The sequence below is a fragment of the Macrotis lagotis genome, chromosome 4 (genome assembly GCF_037893015.1).
Source record: "Macrotis lagotis isolate mMagLag1 chromosome 4, bilby.v1.9.chrom.fasta, whole genome shotgun sequence".
NCBI lineage: Eukaryota > Metazoa > Chordata > Mammalia > Peramelemorphia > Peramelidae > Macrotis > Macrotis lagotis.
Window position 1 is genome coordinate 254,189,787 of NC_133661.1, and position 15,921 is coordinate 254,205,707.

The window sequence follows — 15,921 nt, forward strand, 5'->3', positions numbered from 1 at the left end:
ATCAAGTAATGGAGAAGAAAAATTGGGAAGACATGAGAACAATATGGGAAAATCATAAAAATCAAGGCAGCATTTTGGTGAAGAAATTTCAAAAAAAACCTAAAGGAAAATACTATCTTAGAAACCAGTTTGGGTCAAATGGAAAAAGCAGAACAAAAGGTGAATGAGGAGAAGAATGCCTTAAAAAGCCAAAATGGCCACATGCAAAAGGGGATACAAAAGCTCTCTGAAAAAAATAATTCCTTCAATGTAGAAATCAAGAAACAATAAATGAAACCAAAAGAATGAAAAACTAAAAGAAAAAGTGACAAATCTCATTGGAAAAATAACTGACCTAGAAAACAGATCTGGGAGAGACAATTTAAAAATGATTATACTACCCAGAAATCATGACCAAAAATAAAAAGAGCCTAGACTTCATATTTCAAGAAACAATCCAGGTGGAGCCAAGATGGCGACAAGAAGTGATCCAGTCTTAGGCGCTCTGTGACAAAACTTGAAACTAAGGACTCTAACTAAACTCAAGGTAACCTGGAAAAGAGCAGAAAGGCTCTGATCCCCAGGGTTGGAGAGGCGGCCCGCCAGAGGGGTGGACCACCAGAGCAGTGGCCCACCAGAGCGAAAGAACTTCAGCCTCCCAGAGGCAGCCCCAGGGTGCTGGGAGCCGCGGCTCACAGCAGCAGGGGAGTCTCCTGAGCTGCACCCCGGGGAGCACCAGGCACAAAGTGGGGAAACAGCGGGAGACCTCTGCTAGAGGGAGCACGTGGAGCCCAGCCCTCAGGGCACAGAGGGAGCAGCTTGGTCTTTCCCCAGCCCAGATCCAGAAACAGAAGCAGGTGGAGCCGGTAAGCAGGAGTCCCCAGAGCATGAACCCATTGAGCTGAGGGAGGGGAGTGAAGAGAGATTGCAGAGCTCTGTCCTCTGCCTCTGGAACAGGACTCTGGGGCTCTGACCACATTCAGATCCTGATCCTAGTCTAGGCCCCCCAATAGAACAGCAGGGCCCCCCCCACCTCAGCCCCGTGGCAGAGGGGGGGCGCTTATGGTCAGTCACAGGCCAGTAGGGAGGACAGAGCCTCATACACTGAGACCCTTGTGGGAGTGTCCCAAAAGCTCAGGAAGCACCCCAAAACCAGGCCCAGGCTGGGAAAATGAACAAGCAAAGAAACAAGAGGAAGACCATTGAGAAATATTTTGCAAATGAGCCCAAGAAGGATCAAAATACTCAGTTTGAAGATGAGGAAGCACAAGCTCCTGCATCTAAAGACTCCAAGACAAACAGAAATTGGGCTCAGGCTATGACAGAGCTCAAAAAAGACTTTGAAAATCAAATGAAGGAGTTGGAAGAAAAACTGGGAAAAGAAAGGAGAGAGATGCAGGAAAAACATGAAAATGAAGTCAGCAGCTTAGTCAAGGAAATCCAAAAAAAAATGCTGAAGAAAATAGCATGTTAAAAACCAGCTTAGGTCAAATGGATAAAACAGTTCAAAAAGTTATTGAGGAGAAGAATGCCTTAAAAAGCAAAATTGGCCAGATGGAAAGAGAGATAAGAAAACTCTCTGAGGAGAACAAATCCTTCAGACAAAGAATAGAATTCAGGGAGATTGATGAATTTACCAGAAATCAGGAATCAATACTTCAAAAACCAAAAAAATGAAAAATTAGAAGAAAATGTGAAATATCTCATTGAAAAAACAACTGATATTCAGGAAAACAGACTTAGGAAAGATAATTTAAAAGTTATTGGAATACCTGAAAGTCAAGATCAGGAAAAGAGCCTTGACATCATTTTTCAAAGAATTACTACAGGAAAATTGCCCTGATATTCTAGAAGCAGAGGGCAAAATAGAAAGGGAGAGAACCCACCGATCTCCCCGAGAAAGAGATCCCAAAAAAACCAACCCCTAGGAATATTATAGCCAAGTTCCAGAACTCCCAAGTCAAAGAGAAAATAATACAAGCAGCCAGAAGGACACAGTTCAAATATCGTGGAGCTGCAGTCAGGATCACACATGACTTAGCAGCAACTACACTGGAAGCTTGTAGGGCTTGGAATATAATATAACAGAAGGCAAAAGAGCTTAGAATGCAGCCAAGAATGAACTACCCAGCAAGGCTGAATGACCTCTTCCAAGGAAAAAGATGGACTTTCAATGAATCAGGGGAATTTCAAAGGTTCCTTTTGGAATGGCCAGAGCTGAACAGAAGGTTTGATCTTCAGATACAGGACTCAGGTGAAGCATAGAAGGTGGATGGGTAGGGCAAATTATGAGGGATTTAATGATGTTGAACTGTGTCCCTGCATAAAATAAACTTAGTTTTATTTTTTGTTCAATAGTTTCCATGCTTTTAATTTTACTAATTTCTCCTTTGATTTTTAGAATTACTAATTTTGCATTTAATTGGGGATTTTTAATTTGTTCTTTTTCAAGTTTTTTTAAGCTGCATGCCTAATTCATTGATATGCTCTTTCTCTAATATATTCATGCAAACATTTAGAGATATAAAATTTCCCCAAATAACTGTTTTGGCTGCATCTCACAGGGATATGATGGCTCTTCATTGTCATCAACTTGGATTAAATTGTTGATTATTTCTATGATTTATTATTTGCTCCACTTATTCTTTAATATTAGGTTATTTGGATTTTAATTAATTTTTAGCTTATCTTTCTATGGTCCTTTATTAAATGTAATTTTTATTGCATCATGATCTGAAAAGGATGCATTTAATATTTCTTCCATTCTGCATTTCATTTTGAGGTTTTTATGCAATAAAATAAAACATACTCAATTCTTATAAAGATGCCATATATCTCATGCACAGCATGGTGTGGATACCCAAACCAGAAAGAGCTAAAGTAAAGGTAATCATAGAATAATCTCCCTAATGAATATTAGTGCAAAAATTTTAGCAAAGAGATTACAGCAAATTATCATTAGGATAATATACTATAATGAAGTACGATGATTTATACCAAGTATGTAGGGGCTGGTTAGCCTTTGACAAAATACAGCATCCATTCTTATTAAAAACACTAGAGAGTATAGGAATAAATTAAGTTTTACTTAAAATGATAAGCAGTATCTCTCTAAAACCATTGGCAAGCATTATATATAATGGGGATTGACTTCTAATAAGGAGTGAAAACAAGGATGCACATTATTACCACTCTTATTCAATATTGTATTAGAGGGGTGGCTAGGTAGTGAAGTGGACAGAGCACCAGCCCTGGAGTCAGCAGGACCCGAGTTCAAATCTGATCTCAGACACTTAATAATTATCTCACTGTGTGACCTTGGGCAAGTCACTTAACCCCCCACATTGCCTTGCAAAAATCAAAAAAACTTGCACTAGAAATGTTAATTTTAGCAATAAAAAAAGAAGTGGAAGGAATTAGAATAGGCAATGTGGAAACAAATTATATATTTCTTGAGAAAACTCATTTCACATACCTTAAAATTTTTCTGAGATTCGGGAGTTGGGCTTTCAAAATCAATTAGTTTTTTTAGATCCTCCTCAATTGTTGACTTAGATGTTTGCTTTGGGGATGCCCGGAGGTCCCTGGCAGAGGCTCGCAACCTGGTGTGGGCTATTTCATTGCCATCACTCTGGTGGCGTCTTAAAAGAAATGGAGATAGCAGAAAATAAAATCAATTACATTGAGTGTAGCACCCTAACCTAGGGGAGAAAGTTGTGGAGGAGGGGAGGGGGGATGAATTTTATCTAATTAACGCAGATCTCATTTAAATAAGAGCCTGTTAAAGGAATGAAGTCATGTTTAAATAATTAACTCTTTAAACATTATAAATCTAATTACTTTAATAAGTCAATATAAGAGTATAAATTAAATTTAAAAAATGACACAAGATTCACTGAAAAAAAATGCTGGTTATCCAACCCCCCCAATTTTTTCTACATTAACAAAATAATTGACTCAACATATCTTTCAATTTCTCAATTTCAATTACTAAAACCTACACATGCATATGTGTATGTGTGTTCAGGGATTCCCTCTGAGAATGATATTCCCTTTTGTATCCAACTGTAATTGCTACCATCAAATGAGAATTGTACACTCAACATTTACAAGAACATCAAAATAGCCAAGGTGTTCAATAGGCAAACCAGTTGGTCAATTATTCTGAAATGTGCTTTCCTATCTTTGGAGATCTGAAATTCAAATTATAATGTCTATGCCATATCCCATTCAAGGAAGATATGAAATGATGACATGATCAGTGTATACACAAATAAGCTTCACGAAAAACAAATCTGTACATGCTTCCCTGTCACTCCCCCCCCCCCCCCGCACCCCATGTTCATTTTCTCTAGAGAAACAGCTCAGGATTTTCTTGTTTAAAAAGAACAATCAAGCAATAAAAGCAAAAATGCTCTTACTTTCTTGTATCCATAAACCCCACAGAGTTTATTGTCCCTTCAGGTTTTTTCCATCCAATCAGGTACTTGCTAGTAGCACCCTGTCGTGGGTAGAAAGTCCTAGGACCAGAAGAGGAGGAAGAAGAGGACGAGAAAGAAGGTGCGAGTTGTGGGGAAGTGGCAGAATGAAGCTCTTCTTTGGGTGAACTTCTGGCACTGGTGAAAACAACTGGACTGGCAGAATGTCGGGAGCTCATGGTACTGGGAGAGAAGTGTAACAAAGACAAAACTTGACTTAAGTTTGCATGTATGCGTTTTGTGCAATTATTTACTAAAGCCACATTCTGTTGCTGGGAACATGATATTAAAATTACTAATACTATTAAGTCTTGCCATTGCCAAAGAGCTGTAATCTTAAAAGGATGAATAATTTATAAACTTCTAAAGGAAGTCAGTTACCGACCTTCTTGTTCAATATTTTCCTGTAATTTAAATATCCATTGAAACAAGTGGTAACCTGAGTCCCCTTTATATTTTAGACTGAATAGAGGATGGATTGGAGTTTTTAGGCAAGAGTATCTATGACTATGGTGATCAAGGAGAAGAAACAGGGAAAAGGAATCAGGTGTGGAGATACAGCATGTCCTTTGTAAGCTGACCTTAAAGTGAATTCAACTTTGGTTCTGGTTCAGAACCCATTATTTTCATACAAATGCTCATATCACAAATACTTTTGCTTCTGGGTTAAAAAATAGATAGCGTTCACTCCTAAAGAGTGAGCTGCTTGCTGCAAAGAAATGTTTTTCTTTCATTTCATTCTTAGTTCTTATTGTCTGAAGAATCTATTCCGGGAAAGTAGGACTCAAGGTGCTCTAGGTATTCTAATGGCAAACAATATGGTAACCAGGGAGTTTTAGGACTCAAGTTCAATCTCCAACTTTGCTACTTACCACTTATGAAACTCTGAGCAAAGCACTCTCTGGGCCTTAGTTTCCTCCTTTGTCAAATCAAATAAGTTTTAAAAGTCCTTTTATAGATCTAAATCTTTGAATTTATGAACTACCCAAAAGAGTAGCCGTACCTCACTATTGTACCTACTAGGTTCCAGACAGGGTTATTTGAATAAAAAGACAAGATTCAAATTGTGTTTAAAAACAGAAGTTTCTAACAATCCCCCTTAATGCCTTCCCTTCCTTAAATATTTCCTATTTATCCAGTGGTGCCTAAACTCAAATAGAAACAGAAGACACTAAAGTATACCTAAGAATTTCTATCAAGTACTGGCCCTGGAGTCAGGAGTACCTGAGTTCAAATCTGGCCTGAGGCACATAATAATTACCTAGTTGTGTGGCCTTGGGCAAGCCACTTAACCCCATTGCCTTGCAAAAAAAAAAAATTCTATCAGTAATACATTATTGACTTAGAAAACTACTGATTAACTTTATATGTTACTGTATTTTTATTAATTTTATTAACTATTTCCTACAGTTTAATCTGGTTAAGAATTTTCAAAAGTGTTGCCTCTGCATAGAGAACCAGAGTCTTTAAACCTCTGCTGTATATAGCTTGTATCCTTTTCCTTATGGTCTAGGATGTGAACTGCTTGAGGGTAAGGGATGTCACTGCTTTTCTTTGTATCTCTAGTACTTAATCCAGTGACTGGCACATAAAAGGTGCTTAGTAAGTTCTTAGTGACTAAGAGGAGGATCCTATCCCATATAATTTTAAAGAAAATTTAAAATGCCTCTATAATGTCACTCTGAACTTTTCCCTCTCCACATTAAAAATCCAACTGACATTACTAATTTAAGGCAAAACCAAAGACAAATCAAATTAATTCTAACTTTCAAGATATTCAGTGTCAAAGTCTATACTTAAGTTGTCCATGATCTTTGCTATTCTCTCCCATGGCTTGTTTGTCATCACTTCCATTAGCATGGTGTGTGAATTTGGCAAAGCTTCCTTCATTCATGTAAATGCAAAAGAGTAATTGGGTTGAAACTTTTTAAAAGATAAAGCACTTATATAAAGATCAAGAGAAACAAGAAGAAAAGTAAATTTCCCTCCCTATTATTTAGTCTCCTTGAAAGTGAGTGGCCAAACCTAGCTTTCCCCTCCTAATATGATCTTCTTAAAATATTATTTCCACCTTCCTTATCAGGTAATTAGCACATTGAAAATATTCAACTGAGAGTCACATAACAAAAAAGAATTAAGCTGACTTTTGTACAAGATGCTATCTATGCTTCATTGATTTGCTTTTATAATGAGAACAGAGAACATAAGATTCTGCTAAATAAAAAATCAAAATACCTTGAAAAATCAAATTGACATGAGAACTAGTTAAAAGCCTAAAAAAAAATTTAGGGAGACAAAATCCAAGAGAAAACAGAGAAAAATTGAAAAAGAAAGTGACATTCAAAGGAAAGAAATACATTAAAAAGCAGAGGTGAGGGAAGAGACACCAAGAGGGAGAGAGAAGAAATATAAACCTTATTCAAAAGAAAAAATGATGCACAATGACTCATAGTCACTAAGAGAAAAAAAACCCCCAGAAATTAGAACATTGAAACAGTAATCTGAAGACAAACATACATACACACACACACACACACACACACACACACACACACACGCCCTGAGATCAGAAAAATTAAAGTAAAGTCCAGTTCTACTGCATAGACAAAGATTATTAACAATCTTGATTCATGGTACCAGGACAAAGTTAGTAAGGCTGATGCTCAAGCACTGCTTCTCACACATTCAAATGTGTGACCATGGGCCTGTCATCTAACCCCTAGATATTCTACCCAACTTATAAAGATTACAAATTTCTAGGGGCAGAGCCAAGATGGCAGCATGAAGGCAGGAATTGCAGGAAATTTGTTTCCCCCAAAATTTCAAAAGCCAACAAATTATGACTCCAGTCATAATTTAGAAGGGGCAGAACCCACAGAAAGTCCAATACAACTTAGAAATTCCACAGGAAAGGTCTGTTTCACTGGACCCAGGGGTTGGAAAAAAGCTGCTATGAGCGTAGCTGCAGTCACAGCCACAGCCATAGCCATAGCAGCCGGGATGAATGCACAGGGGCCTCCTGGGTTCATGGCAGAGGGGGCAATTTCCAGACCGCCTGGCCCCAGGAACAGCTTGAAGGGGTGGTGAGAGAGCTCTGCCACACCAGAGTGAGTGCAGAGCAAGCTCCGGCCTCAGAGCAGTCCTGTGGTGAAAACTTGCAGCAGGAATCAGGAAAGCCAGCATGCATCTCCAGAGAGCAGCACACAGATGGTAAGGGGGTCAGGGGAGACTGCAGAGGTCTCTCTGCTCTCTCGGGGGAAGGACTCAGCTGTTTGCCCACACTCAAATCCAGATTACAGTTTGGGCTCCCATATCACCATAGCCAAGCAAGGGCCCTCCTCACAGCTCCAAGACAGAGAAGACAGCTTGTGGTCATCCACATACCACAGCACAGACAAGAGAGCAGTCAGAGCCTCTCGTAAGACCTTGGAGGAATTAAAAAGTCCCAGTGGGGTGTCCCCCAAATCCCCCAAAGCTTTGGAAGTGTGGTAAATCAGTCATAGGCTGGGGAAATGAGCAAACAAAAGAAAAAGAATCTGACCATAGAAAATTACTTTGGTCCCATGGAAGATTCAGAAGATGACAAAACTGAAGCTTCTGTATCCAAAACCTCCAAGAGAAATAGAAAATGGGCTCAGACTATGGAGGAAATAAAAAAAAAAGACTTTGAAAAGCAATTAAGGGAGGTAGAGGAAAAACTGGGAGGAGGAATGAGAGGGATGCAGATAAATCATGAAAACCAAATCAGCAGCTTGGTGAAAGAAATACAAAAAAAAAAAAAAAACTGAAGAAAATAATATGTTAAAAACCAGTTTAGGCCAAATGGAAAAAGCAACACATAAAGCAAATGAGGAGAAGAATGGCTTAAAAAGCAGAATTGGCCAGCTGGAAAAGAAGATAAAAAAGTTCTCTGAAGAAAATAACTCCTTCAAATGCAGAATGGAACTAAAGGAAGCTGATGACTTTGCAAAAAAATCAGGAAGAAATAAAACTATTTCCCCTAAAACCCCCCAAATTAGAAGACAATATGAAATATCTCATTGGAAAAACAATCGATCTCAAAAACAGATCCAGGAGAGGTAATTCAAAAATTACTGGGCTACCTCAAAGTCACAAGCAGGAGAAGAACCAAGATTTCATTTTTCAAGAAATAATATAGCAAAATCGCCCTCAGTATAAGGGGGAATGAGAAGGGAAGGGGGGAATAGGTGATACAAGAGAGAGAGGGAAGATCATAGGAGAAGGTACTCAGATACAACACATTTTTGAACTGGGACAGGGTGCAAGGAGAGAGAGAGAGAGAGAGAGAGAGAGAGAGAGAGAGAGAGAGAGAGAGAGAGAGAGAGAGAGAATGAGAATAAATAAGAGTGGGAAGGAATAGAGTGGAGGGAAATACAGCTAGCAACAGCAACTGTGGGAAAAAATATTGAAGCAACTTCTTTGGTGGACTTAAGATAAAGAAGGCAACTCATTCCAGAGACAAAGTCATTGGAATCTGAACACAGACTGGAGTACATTTTTTTCTCTCACTATTCTTGAGGTTTCTCATCTTCTGGGGGGGGGGGGGGGTGTTTATATTTACTCTCATAACAAGATTACTGTAATAATTAAAATGAACCAAAAAAATCATAATCTAAAAAAAAGAAGGAAAAAAGATTTTTAAATTTTCAGATAAACTGACTTCAATCAGTAGAAGGTGTTTTCAAACTGGAAATAAACTGATGAAATCACATATTTAGATCCAAAATAGTAATTCTAATAAAGGAGAAGGAAAGGAAATGCCATTTCCCAACAAATCTGAGAGGTAGGTACTGTAGTAATATATATTGAGGAAACGTAAATAAGGAAATGGAGGCAAATAGAAGTTAAGTGACTTGCCCACACAGGGTCACACAGCTATTACATGTTTGAGGCCAGATTTGAAGACAGATCTTCCTGAATGCAGGCCTAATGCTCTATCTACTGAGTCATCTGCTGCCTAACATAATGAATGAATTAATCATTGGCTATCACAAATATATCTACATGAGGCCTGAACACTGAGTAATGATCACAATAAGGAATAATGAAAATGTGAGAGAATTAGAACTGTTTAATATTCCATCATTTAGGTTAATTCAAAAACTGAGGTGAAGATAAAATTTTACTCAAATTCACAGTAGAAAAGAAGGAACAAACCTGATTTAAACTAGTCCCCTCATGTATTTATTATCGAACATAATTATGTAAGTCAGATATTTATTCTTGAATAGAGGTTTTAATATATAAAATTGTTGGATGAAATCCAAAGTGTGGAATGCAAACCATATAATGCCAAATTACACTCTTTACAAATAGCTATGTAGTCAAATACCTTTGAAATGAACAATAAATAGGGATGGGAAATGAACATGTAATTTCAATGGTATTTGGAACTAATAGGTAAGAATATAAGGTCTAACAATGGAGTATGACACCTTCTTCAAGGATAGACTAGGACACTGAGAAATTGAATGACTTGGCAAAAGTAACACAAGCTAGTATGCATTAGAGAGGAGTCCTTGCAGGAGGGATGGAAATTCAGGGAAGCCTGGAGGATTTGCATGAATTGATGCTAAGCAAGATGACCAGAATTAGAAAAACACTGTACACCCTAACAGCAACATGGGGGCAATGATCAACAGTGAAACAGTCAGGGACAATTTGGGGCTGTCTGCATTGGGGAATACCATCTGTATGCAGAGAAAGAACTGTGGAGTTTGAACAAATTTAGAAAAATTTAGAAAAAAAATCTGATATCTTATTGTATGATCTTGTTATCTCTTATACTTTATGCTTCTTCCTAAAGGATATGATTTCTCTCTCATCTCACTCAATTTGGATCAATGTAAAGACTGACAAATTGCCTTCTATGGGGGGTAGGGGAGGGAAGTAAGATTAGGGGGAAAATTGTAAAATTCAAAATAAATAAAATCTTTAATAAAGAAAAAAAAGAGGAGTCCTTGGCCTCTAGAGACTACAAAACCTGCTTTGAAATTAAATAAACATGAACAATAAGATTTAGAAACAAGATTATAAACAAAAAAGGGTTCCACAGAGTTCACTATGATTACATTTACAAATAATCCTCTAGGAGATGGAGAATGTTAAGGACACTAATCAGGTAACATTCCCAATATCTTTAGCACAAATCATCCTTTTAACATAGTTTTGTGGCTAAGACTGACTGCCACAATTTGAGAGATTTGGAGAGTGTCCAGAAGATAATCATTGCAATTAAAAGTATAGAGAAAAAAATGATTATAAGGAATCAAGATCTGTAAATTCCTTTTAGGGCTCGATCAAGCCCTTCTAATCCCAGGATCTAACAAAGTATATCAATCATAGCAGGGACTTATTAAATATTTACTAAATTATTATGTTGAATTTGTATGGAATTTTAAGTAATTGCAACAAACTAAAATAGCAGCAAGCTAAGAAAAAAATTGGAGACTACATAAAGCTGGAAAAAATCAGGAAGTAAATCTTATGGGAACAAAAGCTAAAAATCAATCAATAATGAATTCTTATTTTTAAAAGATGATGATGCTGGAGTATATTCTAATATGAACTGTAGTCTAGAAAGACACATTGAGTCTGCTGATAACAGTTAAGAACCTTATTAGAACACCAAGTTCAAAGTTGGTTTATACAAAGAAATCTGGACAACCTGAAGATCATAAGCAAAAAAGCAGGGTTATAGGAACAGCAATCAGATGAATGGCAGGGAGGCCAGTCTAAATTTGAAATAGTTATGGGGTAATCGTTGTCTTCAAAAGTATTAATGATTAATATGAAACTCCCTATGTGAAGAGAAATGGACAGATATATATATAGATATATATCTATATATATTATAATTTTAGACTGGTTAAATACTGGAAGAGTCTATGTGCCAACAGAAGTAATGGGGAGGGGGACGTGTGGGGAGAGGGAGAGGAGGGAATCAAAACAAAACAATTTTTTGTTTGTATTTTTTGACTTGGGCAATTTAGGTGCTTAGAAACAGGTGGCTGGACAGAAAGACCTCATTTTCTTGAATGAAGATCAAACAAAAGGAAAATACTTACATATTTAGTTTAAGTTAGAAATGGAAGAATATTTCCTAATAATAAGTTATTAAAAGTTATTAAAAAAATTGAAATCATTTACCAAGGAAGGTGTGGACTTACATTCCTTAAAGCAGGGCTGTCCCACCTTACTTTTAAAAATCTTTATAGAAATAATAGGCAATATATTTTGATTTACCACTTTAGCAATGCACTAGCTCAACTACATTCACTAAAGCATTTAGTAAACCCACAGGGGGCCCACTGGCATTCTGGACAGCCCTGCCTTAGTGGTTTTAAAAAAAACTATTTACTAGGATAAAATCTCATCTTTAGACTATTCAGGTTTGATCCTACCTAATGAATTAAGTGAACCCTCTAATTTTCAGTCTCTTGACTCCATGACACTTGTAGAATTTAGTAACTTCAGCAGTTAATCATTTAGCTGGCTTAACTGAACTGGGAAGAAATAAATTGCTTTTTGCTTAATGACTGAAATAATTGAGTTTAATTTTGTGGATTTCAAATACTTGCAATTTTAAATACAGGTATTCTGTTTTTTTCTTACTGTATTTGAACTGGTTAGGCATTATTAATACAAAACAATTAATTACTAAAACAATCGCCTAACTCCACTTCATAAGCTGAAGAGAAGGAAGGACCCTACCACGTGCTAGACCATGGCTGTCTAAAATCTTGGATGCTTCCTCAATTTAAGAAAGAAAAGCTAAAGTATTTAAGTTGCATAACTTTTAATTGTTTTAATAAAAATTTAAATATACTTGTACAACTTGAAGCTTTAAAAAGGATTTTCTATTTCTAGACATTTAAAAATAAGAACTTTAAACATAAAAATAGAACCTTTTCCTTGAAATTCATAAAAAAATTGATACAGATGAAAAGAATTTAACATTCTATGCAAGAAGAAATACTGAGCATATTACTGGTTTGATGCATTTCTGAGAAAATTCCTTTTGAGCTACCAAATCTACCATCTCTCGTCCTTTTCTAGTCAAAACTCCTAGAAAAAACTGTCTCCCCTTGAGGCTTCAATCTTTTTCTTCTCATACTCCTCAATCATTTGCAATCTATTTTTCAACCTCCTTTTTGAAGCTGGAAATTGATCTCAGTGAGATTAGCAATGATTCTTTTTTTTAGGTTTGTGCAAGGCAAATGGGGTTAAGTGGCTTGCCCAAGGCCACACAGCTAGGTAACTATTAAGTGTCTGAGACCGGATTTGAACCAAGGTACTCCTGACTCCAAGGCCGGTGCTTTATCTACTACGCCACCTAGCCGCCCCACCAATGATTCTTAATGGCGAAATCTGAGAGTCATTTCTGATCTTTAATCCTTCCTGACCTTCCTACAGTATTTAATACTATTAAGCACCTCTTCTTTGGAATTTCACGGCACTATTTTCTTTCAGTTTTCCTCTCATATCCTTCTGCTGTTTCTCAATATCTTTGGCTAGCTCAATATCCATTCCACATGTCCTAAATGTATATATTGTATGTAATGCAAGACTCAATAGTTCTAGACCCTGTTCTCTCTGCCTAAGGTTCTTAAATTGAGGTTCAATGATTGTGAGTATACTTCAGGGGTCTGTGGAACTTAGATGAGAAAAAAAATTCTATTTTTATTTTCCTTAGACACTAACAAATTATACTGTTAAAAAATTATGAATGAAAAAAGACAATTCTGAGGTGTCACTATATCCTTCATCAATCTAACAAAGAGAATTCTGAGATTTCACTATAACCTTCATCAGACTAACAAAGAGGTTATGAACTCTCCTAATTGGTTTCCTTATCTCAGGTGCCACCTCACTTTAGTTCATTCACCATACAATTGCCAAAGTATTTTGCTTAAAACACAGGTCTGTCTGAACATATTACTCCCCTCATCAATCGACTTCAATAGTTCTCTATTAACTCTAGGATCAAATATAACTTCCTCTATTTGGCATTTAAATCCTTCACATGGGGCAGCTAGGTGGTGCAGTGGAAGAGGCAGTTAGGTGGCACAGTGGCATAGTCCCTAGAATCAGGACAACATGAGTCCAAATTTGGTGTCAGACACTTAATAATTACTGAGCTGTGTGACTGTGGGCAAGTCATCTAACCCCACTGCCTTGAGAAAGTCAACAAAATAAAAATAAAATAAAATATAATCCGTCACAATTTTGACCTAATCTATTATTTTAGCCATGTTCTCCCTTTGTCTTCTTACTGTTCCTCACAGATACACAAGAATTCCTGTCTATGTATCTGAACTGTCTGTCCTCCAAGTACAGAACTGTCTTTAAATAATTTAAATTTTTATTCTTAGTCTATATTTGATATATTACTTAACTTGAATATTTCTGACTGCAAAAAAAAATGACAGCATAAGAAATTAAAAATTTCTATTACAAATAACTTAAAAATCATGTCACACAACACCATTCACATGCTGAGAGGAAAAAAAATCAAACCACAGAATCCAAATGTATATACTATGTTCACTTTTTAAAAATATCTCTTCTGTTTTCCCTTTGTATGTCCTGATTTTCTTTCTTTCCCCTTGTTAATTCCTCTTTCCCAAAATGATTAATATGTAAACATGTTAAACACAAATGTACATGTACAACTTTTACCAGAATGCCAAGGGAAGGAGTGGGGGGGGGGGGGTTGGTAGAAAAATGTTTAGATTAAAAATTTTCAAATGGATGACTAATGAAAAACTACCATAGCATATAACTGGAAAATTAAAATAAAATACAAATAAAAAATAGTCATGTTACAAATTCAAAAGGATTATTTTAAAGCCTATGTATCTGTGACTTTCCCTGAATCTTCTTCAACATTGTTCTGTTTTTTAATATACTTCAATGATTCTTTTTTAATCTTTTTTGACATCACCATCACTAGTCCCAGTCTCCCTCAAAATCTGTCACTCTCATTACTGTGTCACCGAGGCTGCCACAATTCCACCAGGTCCCTGAATCTCTTTGCTCAGACCCCTCCCCCAGTTAATCTATACCAAGTTTGTATATAACTATATAGATAAATGTATTGTCTATCATGACTGGAAGCTCCCTAAGGGCAGGGACTCCTTTACCTTCTTCTTTGCATCCCTAGTGCATAATACCTAGTAGACACTTAATAAATGTTTAAGCTGAATATGTATCTGTATTTATATTATTGATACAATCTACCAGTAGTAGCTTGAAGGACAGGCTTCTGTATTTTGTAACCAAAGCAGAAAAATCTACCTTCCTTACCATATATAAAGGTAAAATGACATTAACTTGTTAATCAGAAAAGACAGTTATGAAAATGATTGTGCACTGATAATTCAAGTGAGTGCTTTTTTCACTGAAATTTGTTTCAGGGGCGGCTAGGTGGCATAGTGGATAAAGCACTGGCCTTGGAGTCAGGAGTACCTGGGTTCAAATCCGGTCTCAGACACTTAATAGTTACCTAGCTGTGTGGCCTTGGGCAAGCCACTTAACCCCATTTGCCTTGCAAAAAGAAAAAAGAAATTTGTTTCATACCTAATCTCAGCCAGTCTCTCACGTTCTTGGGCATTAACCTAACACTAATTACTGGTTCAATGATGAAGATCAGCAGCAAATATACATATACACAATATATAAATATACATATGAATGCACAAACATGTAATATATTACTTTAGACATAGAATTAAAGCTCTCTAAAATAAAAGAGTACACAGGGACAGCTAGGTGGCACAGTGATATAGCCTTGGCCCTGGAGTCAGGAGGAACCAAGTTCAAATCTGACCTCAGACACTTAATAATTTCCTAGTTGTGTGACCTTGTGCAGCTCACTTAACCCTATTGCTTTAAATGAATAAAATTTTTAAAAAAGAATACACAATGAGATTGTATCAAGTTGAGGAAACTTGGTGGTAATATTGTATAATTGCCTCTGGAATCTGAAGATTAGGCTAGTCAAAAAGTTGGAGGGATTGTGAAGGTAATGCTTAAGAGTCAATAGAGCATGATATGCTGTTATAATGGGAGCAGGGTCCCCCTTTAACCCTCCCCCTCCCAAAAACAAGTTCAATCCAAAAAGAAAGTGTTCAGATGACCTGAAGGTAAAGAACATAAGCAGGCTCTGGTGAGCTAAGAGACCAACAGAGAGAAAAATGGAGAAAGATTCCAAGAGTTTTTCAATTCTTTTTCTAGGGTTTTCTTCTTGGCTAAGTGACAAGAAGGGCAAGTCAGAAGTTATTTGAACTAGTACACTTCAGTACCCAACAGTGGTGGGCAAGGGGAGTAAGGGAGCACTCTTCAGTTTGTTTGGGGGGCTGTCCTTGGCACTGTTCAATAGAACCAGGATTATTTATTTAATACTGATAAAGAAAGCCTTTTGTCAACATAGAAAATCAGC

At 36.8% G+C, this 15,921-nt stretch overlaps 1 protein-coding gene across 14 annotated transcripts in view; it reads right to left on the reverse strand.

Annotated features, from left to right (window-relative positions):
- SIPA1L1 (signal induced proliferation associated 1 like 1) overlaps positions 1 to 15,921 on the reverse strand; it is a 395,826-nt gene that overhangs the window by 28,622 nt on the left and 351,283 nt on the right. For all 14 annotated transcript variants that reach the window (XM_074235822.1, XM_074235817.1, XM_074235823.1 and 11 more), the window contains 2 exons: positions 4,401 to 4,640; positions 3,455 to 3,620 (listed from right to left, as the gene is read on the reverse strand). In XM_074235822.1, the coding sequence (XP_074091923.1) occupies positions 3,455 to 3,620; positions 4,401 to 4,640 (406 nt within the window). The remainder of the gene's footprint in view (positions 1 to 3,454; positions 3,621 to 4,400; positions 4,641 to 15,921) is intronic.